The sequence below is a fragment of the Acanthisitta chloris genome, unplaced genomic scaffold (genome assembly GCF_000695815.1).
Source record: "Acanthisitta chloris isolate BGI_N310 unplaced genomic scaffold, ASM69581v1 scaffold2831, whole genome shotgun sequence".
Lineage (NCBI taxonomy): Eukaryota > Metazoa > Chordata > Aves > Passeriformes > Acanthisittidae > Acanthisitta > Acanthisitta chloris.
Genome location: NW_008656294.1, coordinates 1 through 8,063, shown reverse-complemented (window position 1 = coordinate 8,063; position 8,063 = coordinate 1). Strand labels below are relative to the sequence as shown.

Here is an 8,063-nt window from a genome sequence, read left to right as displayed (position 1 = left end):
GGCACGGGGAGCTCTGCCTGGCAGGAGGGACCTCACTGCCTCCCTCGCTCTGCTGTACATTTCTTGTAGCAAACATGTATAAACTCCTCCTTGCTCCTCTCTGCTCCCGTCCCACGTCCTTGAGCTGCTTCTGCTCTTCCCTTCGCAGGCCCTGGGGGTCAGGGTGGCCGTGGGGCGAGTGGGACGTGTTCCTCGGGGAGGGAGCATCTCGTAGGTGGCCAGAGGGGCTGAGCTGGCCCAGGGTGGAGCAGCTGTGCTCACCTGCAGCTCCAGGTGTGCTGCCAGCAGCAGCTCCCCCTGGAGCTGTGGCTTCCACTCCACTTGGCCTTGCTCCTGGTGACGCCTGGGACACCTCACACACACCTGGACTGTTCCTGAGGAGATGAAATTGCTCTTCTGTGCTGGTCCCGTGTGATCTGGCACGAGATGTACTGTCCCCACCTCCCTCTCCTGCTCCATGGCCTGTCCTCCCTCCTCGGGATGTTGCCATTCCCAATAAAGTGCAGAGAACATTCAGGATGTTGTTGTGTCGTTGCTTCCGGAGCTGCTCCTGGGTAGGGTGGGAATTGTTCTTCTGCCCAATGTGTCCTACCTGTGCTCTGAGGGCTCCAGAGAGGTGTGGGATGGGGCAGGACATGAGTCCAAGCTCAGCTGGTGCCTCCTGGCTCTTCCCTGCAGGCACAATCCCACACTGGAGTGGTGGTGGTTGGATGCTCCAAGCAAACCATGAGGAGCATGAGTCAGGATTGGAGACCTGGAATGGTTTGGGTTGGAAAGGACCTCCAAGTTCATCCCATTCCAATCCCTTGTCGTGGGCAGGGACACCTCCCACTGGAGGGAAGGTGTCACAGCCCTTGGACCAACCAAAGCAATTAAGCCCCAACTCCTGACACTTCCTTTGGATCATCTCCAGATGGAGGATGTTTTGATCCACATTAGGAGAAGGAGATGGCAGTGATGGTCCCGTGGTCAGTGGTGGGAGAGCAGGTGAATGGGGAGATGGATGTTGGCCAAGCACCTGCCACTGGCATGGAGAGTGTTGGGATTGGTGCTCTGGGAGATGTTTTGGGGGGTCACCACAGGTGGTGGAGCTCCATCACTGCCATTTGTCCCATGGGCAGGGGTGGGAGAGTGGGTGAACGTGGAGATGGACCTTGGCCAAGCAGCTGCCTCTGGAATGGAGAGTCAGCCACACACTCATCCTCCCTTGGGATGAGCCACCGCTCCAGCCGTGGGAACGCGCCGGACTGGGAAGGTGTGATTCACCCCAGACCTGTGAGCTCAGGCCCCACCAGCTCCCTCAGGAGCCAAGTGACTCCCCCAGTGGCTCTTCCTTGCTCCAGGAGCAGCAGGGAGAGATGTGGAGCAGCTGGAGGAGAGGGCCCAGGAGGGCAGTGTTTGATCTCAGCTGGGCTGTGGTTCCTCCTCCTCCTCCAGCAGAGATCAAAGGGGCAGAAAACGCTGTCAGTGGTGGTTCAGAAGTCCCACAACAGCCTGTGGGAGCTGCTGGTGCCCCCAGAGCAGGTCAGGAAGGTGCAGAGAGAGGGAGAAGTCCAGGAAAGGCAAGAGGGAAGAGCTCCAGGAGTCCTGGGAGAGGGAACTGCACTCCCTGGGAAGCTGAAGGGAGTCAGCATTGGGAACAACTGGGACTGAGTTCAGCCCAAGCAAAGACGCTGAGAAGACAAAACCTGGTGAGAAGCTGGAGCTGTGCCAAGAGCACTTTGGGGTTTGGCTTGGGGCAAGAGTCACCTGGTTTGGAGCTTAATCACCTGTTTTGGGGCTTAATCACCTGGTTTGGTTTCTCACTTAGAGACGGTGTTTCTTCTGAGCTTCTCAAGCCAAGCCTGGCCCTGTAGAGCTGCTGTGAGGAGACCTTGCAACACTCTCACCCACGTGGCTCACGACAGGAGCTCTTGGTTGGGTGAGATGTGAAGGTCCCACCAGGCTCTGGCTCCATCCAAGTGTCCTGCTGAGTTCATGTTTCCCTGCTGGGGATGATCTTTCCTTGTCCAAAGGACCTGCTGGAGCTCAGGGCTGGTGCTGAGTGTCCCCTGGAGGAGGCAGAAGTGACTCCAAGGCTTGGAATAATCTCCACATCTCGTCTGAAGACATCGGAGTGACTCAATCTGGGCGTCTTATCTACTGGAGCTGTGTGTGGTCAGCACCAAAGCATCTGGCTGACTCTGCACATCTTCCTCCTCCACGTGGAACCTCCATGTGGGATGTCCTGGTGCTTCCTACCATGGGTTTGGCAACCTGGAGGGAGGCCAGGACAAGGCATGACCTAAACCCAAGCCACCCTGCACCTCCCCACGGCTGCTCCTCATGAGTGAGTGCACTGGGCTGGGGGATGAGCTGGAGAGCTTCAATCTCCACCTTGGAGATGACAGTGGAGAAAAGACTCTTGGTTCAGGCTCCTTTGGGAAGGGAAGGTGTCCCCTCCCTGCTGTGGGGATGCTGCTGCTCTCCAGCTGCAGAACACACATCTGGATGGTTCTTGGCCAACCACTGAGTCTTTCCAGGGTGTGACAACCCTTGGCCAACTGTTGAGTCCCTCAAGGGTGTGACAACCCTTGGCCAACTGTTGAGTCCCTCAAGGGTGTGACAACCCTTGGCCAACTGTTGAGTCCCTCAAGGGTGTGACAACCCTTGGCCAACTGTTGAGTCCCTCAAGGGTGTGACAACCCTTGGCCAACTGTTGAGTCCCTCAAGGGTGTGACAACCCTTGGCCAACTGTTGAGTCCCTCAAGGGTGTGACAACCCTTGGCCAACTGTTGAGTCCCTCAAGGGTGTGACAACCCTTGGCCAACTGTTGAGTCCCTCAAGGGTGTGACAACCCTTGGCCAACTGTTGAGTCCCTCAAGGGTGTGACAACCCTTGGCCAACTGTTGAGTCCCTCAAGGGTGTGACAACCCTTGGCCAACTGTTGAGTCCCTCAAGGGTGTGACAACCCTTGGCCAACTGTTGAGTCCCTCAAGGGCAACCCTACCCTTGGCCAACTGTTGAGTCCCTCAAGGGTGGGACAACCCTTGGCCAACTGTTGAGTCCCTCAAGGGTGGGACAACCCCAACTGTTGACTGTTGAGTCCCTCAAGGGTGGGACAAACCTTAGCCAACTGTTGAGCCCATCTAGGGTGGGAAAGGCTTTGGTCAATCATTACCTGAGTCACTCAAGGGTGGGATAACCCTTGGCCAAGTGGTGTTGAGTTCTTCAAGGGTGAGACAACCCTTGGCCAACGGTTGACTCCCTCTGAAATAACCCTTGGCCAAGTGGTGTTGAGTTCCTCAAGGGTGAGACAACCCTTGGCCAACCGTTGACTCCCTCTGAATGTTCTCCCCTCTCTACGCCCCATTCTGCTCTGCCCATGGTGCTCAGCACCTCTGACCCAGTGACAATCAGGGACAATTGTGTCACTGATCCTTCCCGACCACATTTAGTCACCCAAACCTCCTTGGACACCCTGAAAATTCCTTCTCAAGGTGTTTGTTCCACCTGGCTCTTTGGAATGACCTTCAAACCAAGTTTGAAGTCATTTTCCCATGGGTCAATGTGTATTTTTGGTCACTTTCTCAGTGGTTTGTTTTTTTTTTTTTCTGGCTGAGCTCTAGGAAAAGAAGGAAATTCATTATCTGCTTAATGAACTGAGTCAGTAATATGTTTAATTGATACTTTCTAGACAGATAAAGCCTCCAAAATGGCTCTGGAATAGCATCTGCATCTCCTCAGAGCAGCTTTTTTTTGGCCATCACACACTGGTTCACATGGAAAAATTCACCAGTGTTTCATTTACATGCCCGAAAAAAAAGGAGTTTATTTCAGAGCCATCCCAGAAATTCCATCTCTAAGCCACATTCCTTCCCCAGCAGCATATTTGGAAGCAAGAGGAAATACTGTGCCTTGGGGGTTGCAGCAGCTCCGTCTCTCCGTGGGTTTTTCCACGTTGCTCATCTCATTTTTGGGGGAGGACAAGTCAGTTGGAGGTGGTGGAGTTCTCCTGAGGAGCAGGAACCTCTCAGCACCTGGAATTGTCCATCCTTGGTTCCTCCTCCAGAATGTTTGTCTTGAAGGTTCCAACATGTCCCTTTGCTCTTCCTTGGGTTGTCATTCCCTGTCATCCTCAGAACTCTGAGAGTATTGAGACGATCCCAATCACCTTCACCATTCCCTGTCGTCCTCAGAGCTCTGAGAGTATTGAGATCATCCTAACCACCTTCTCCCTCTGCTCCAGCATCTCATTCCCTGTCACCCTCAGAACTCTGAGGGGAGTGGGATCATCCCAACCACCTTCTCCCTCTGCTCCAGCCTCTCATTCCCATTCACCCTCAGACCTCTGAGAGGAATGGGATGAACCCAATCACCTTCTCCCTCTGCTCCAACATCTCATTCCCTGTCATCCTCAAAACTCTGAGGAGTGTGATGATCCCAACCACCTTCTCCCTCTGCTCCAGCCTCTCATTCCCAGTCACCCTCAGAGCATTGGGATCATCCCAATCATCTTCACCATTCCCTCTCACCCTCAGAACTCTGAGAGGAGTGGGATCATCCCAATCACCTTCTCCCTCTGCTCCAGCACCATCCGCAGCCCCAGTTGCTTATCCCACCTGTGGGAAGATGCAGGTGGAGGGAATTTAATCAGCAGGTGCAAGACACTCCCATCTCAGTGACTCCATCCCAGGGATGTTTTCCCTCTCCAGCAGCAGAATCTGCTGAGTCTCCTCAAATTTTCCTGTCGTGAATTCCCCTTGAGGATTGGGAAACATCTCCCGCGACGCCAAGGGCGATCTGACATATAAAAAGGGGATTTAGGGCGTGTTTGGGGAGTTGTGAAAGGCACATTATAGCTGGAATTTCATCAAAAGCGCAGCCCGGATTGGGAGATCTCTATCTGGAATTATTGGGGAGCCATTAACAAGGGCTGAGAATCCCAGCAGGGGCCAAAGGGAGAGGGGATTACGGCCCAGATTGACTTCCAAGATGTCATAAAGATAGAGGAGTCCACTTAGTCACGGAGCTGCCTGGATGCTCCGCTTCAGCCGCCTCTAGATTACAGGGCGTGTTTCTGGGGAGGCCCAAATATGGCAAAGCTCAGCTGAGAATCTGTCAACAACCTCCAGCTGATGAAAATGCCAAATTGCTTTCTCCCTTCACGCCCAAACGGTCCCGACCCACCTCCAGCAGCGGATAAAAGGGAATGCCTGGAGCTTGCGGAGCCAGAGAAGACTCTACAGGCTTCTCTCTAATCCTTCATCAGCTCCTCGGGTCTTTCTGCTCCTTTGGATTTTGATTCCACTCGGGAGAAACCAGCCATGTCTCGTCAGTCTGTCTGCAGGAGCTTTGGCGTCGGGGGGAGAAAGGGATTCAGTTCCTGCTCTGCCGTCGGTGGTGGATTTGGAGGTGGTGGTGGCCGCAGCAGAGTCAGCTACAGCTCCTACTCCTCGTCCAGAGGAGGAGGAGGAGGAGGAGGAGGGGAGCAGTCGGAGCCTCCATAACATGGGCAGCAGCAGAAGGATTGCCATGGGTGGATGCTACGGTGGCGGTGGCTATGGAGGAAGGATGGGAGGCTACGGCGGAGGAATGAGCTGCGGAGGGATGGGAGGAGGAGGAATGGGAATGGGTGGCTTTGGTGGGGGAATGGGTGGTGGAATGTGTGGTGGTGGAGGAATGGGTGGCTTTGGTGGTGGCATGGGTGGTGGAATGGGTGGTGGAATGGGAGGTGGAATGGGAGGTGGTGGTATGGGAGGTGGTGGAATGGGTGGCTTTGGTGGCCCTGGGTTCCCTGGAGGGATCCAACCGGTGCAAGTTGACCCCAACCTCCTTCGTCCCGTCCACGTTGAAATCGACCCCCAAATCCAGCAAGTGAAAAACCAGGAGAAGGAGCAGATCAAGACCCTGAACAACCAATTTGCTTCCTTCATTGACAAGGTGAGAGCTCAGGACTGGGTTTGTTTGTGGTTCCATCTCCAACAGCTTCCCAGGAGTGTGGAATGGGAATTTTTCCCTCCCCGACGGTTGGAGTTGGAGTTATGAAGGTTTCACTAATTAGCAGTGTGGGATAGAGGAGGTTTGGAGCTAATGGAGATGAAAGGGAAGGTCCACAGGTCATTCTGTGTGGATTCTCCTGCCAAGTTGCCTCCGCAGCTTCGTTTCAGATGATTCAGGGCAAAGTCATCACCGTAAAGTTAATTGGCCCAAGAGTTCCCATCGCTGGGATTTGCTCTGGGATGAGTCCTGCAGCTCCAAACCTGATTGCAGAAACTTCAGAGCCTTAAAGACCTTCCCAAGACCCTTTGGATTCTTGTGGTTTCCACTGGAAACCGAAGGAACGGAGAATTTCTCCCGAGGGAATTTATGGGCAGTTGGGGAATGACTAAGTTCATTTCTCTTAACTTCACCACTGGAAAATCCTCGATGCTATGGAAAACTGGGATGATGTTCCTTCCCGGCAACAGCTCTTTGTCCCAGAAGGGAAGTGGAGAAGGATCAAAGGTTAACGAGTGACAGATCAGCTCAGTGTCACTTCTCATGCTGAGTGAGCCACAGGATGTGGGGAATGACTCCCGTGGCCTCCTGAAGGAGGTTGGAGCAGCAGGATGACTCCCCAGGGAATCTCTCCCCCTTTGTGGCTCTAGGTGCGATTCCTGGAGCAGCAGAACAAGGTCCTGTCCACCAAGTGGGAACTGCTGCAGCAACAAGGGCCACAAGGGCCGAGGAAGAACCTGGATGTGATCTTTGAGAACTACATCCAGAACCTGCGGAGGAGGCTGGAGTCTCTGCTGGGGCAGAGGGGACAGCTGGAGTCAGAGCTGCAGAACATGAGGCAGTACGTGGAGGAGTTCAAAACCAAGTGAGTGCCACGAGGGCTGGAGGGAGGAGGGAGAGCCCATCGGGGTGAGCTGACCCCGCGTGGACATTCCACGGGTTGGTGATGAGAGGTCTGAGAGTCTCATCTCATCCTGTTCCCTCCCTCAGGTATGAAGAGGAGATCAACCGTCGCACAGCTGCTGAGAACGAGTTTGTGGTGCTGAAGAAGGTGAGTCCACATGGGAGGTGTGAGGGGACAAGAGGCTTTGGGTGCCACCAGCCTCCAGGGACGGATGGAAACCATTGTTCGTCCATGTGATCTCTCCTTCAGGATGTGGACTGTGCCTACATGACCAAGGTTGAGCTGGAAGCCAAGGTGGGAGCTCTGACTGATGAGATCAACTTCCTGAGGTGCATCTACGAGGAGGTAAGAGCTCTCCCTCCCCTGGGGGAAGTGGCAATGAAACTGTGGTGGCCAAAGACACTGAGGTTGGACTGGATGTCCATGTGGGTTTGGTTTGGAGAAGCTGCTGCTGTTCTCTCCCCTCCTCAGATGGTTCCCCTAACCCATGGTTTGGTTGCAGGAGCTGTCTCAGATGCAGACCATCAGCAGGGACCTGTCTGTGGTGGTGTCCATGGACAACAACAGGCACCTGGACCTGGAGAGCATCATCGAGGAGGTCAGACGACAGTACGAGCAGATCGCCCAGAGCAGCAGAGCTGAGGCCGAGGCCTGGTACCAGAGCAGGGTGAGTTGGAAGGTCTCAAAGCACCTTGGAACTACCTGAGCTCTTGGCTGGTTGTGTCACTGATGAGTTGATTCATCCCCAGTATGAGGTTGTTTGGTCTCGGGGTCTGCAGTATGAGCAGCTGCAGAGCACAGCAGGACGACACGGGGACAACCTCCGCAACACCAAGATGGAGATCCAGGAGCTGTCCAGGAACATCCAGAGGCTGAGGGCGGAGATTGAGAACGTGAAGAAACAGGTAAGGGTTGGTTGGTGTCTCAGGGATGGGATGGAGAAGGTGATGGAGCAGGTTGGGGTTGGTTAGTGTCTCAGGGATGGGATGGAGAAGGTGATGGAGGAGGTTGGGGTTGGTTGGTGTCTCAGGGATGGGATGGAGAAGGTGATGGAGCAGGTTGGGGTTGGTTGGTGTCTCAGGGACGAGAGGGAGAAGGTGAAGGACCATGCAGGAGATCCTCAGCACCTCCCTGGGTAATGGCATTGGGTTGGGTCAGGGCTGAGCTGCTGTGAGGGAAA

General features: G+C 54.5%; 1 protein-coding gene across 1 annotated transcript; it reads left to right on the top strand.

Annotated features, from left to right (window-relative positions):
- Positions 1-5,306: 5,306 nt before the first annotated feature.
- LOC103811279 (keratin, type II cytoskeletal 3-like) lies at positions 5,307-7,794 on the top strand (the record flags this gene model as incomplete). Its single annotated transcript, XM_009084243.1, is given in 7 exon segments — positions 5,307-5,467; positions 5,469-5,922; positions 6,630-6,844; positions 6,970-7,030; positions 7,133-7,228; positions 7,386-7,550; positions 7,663-7,794. Coding segments are annotated over 7 exon segments (1,284 nt in total), but the record flags the coding sequence as incomplete, so codon positions are not given.
- Positions 7,795-8,063: the final 269 nt, after the last annotated feature.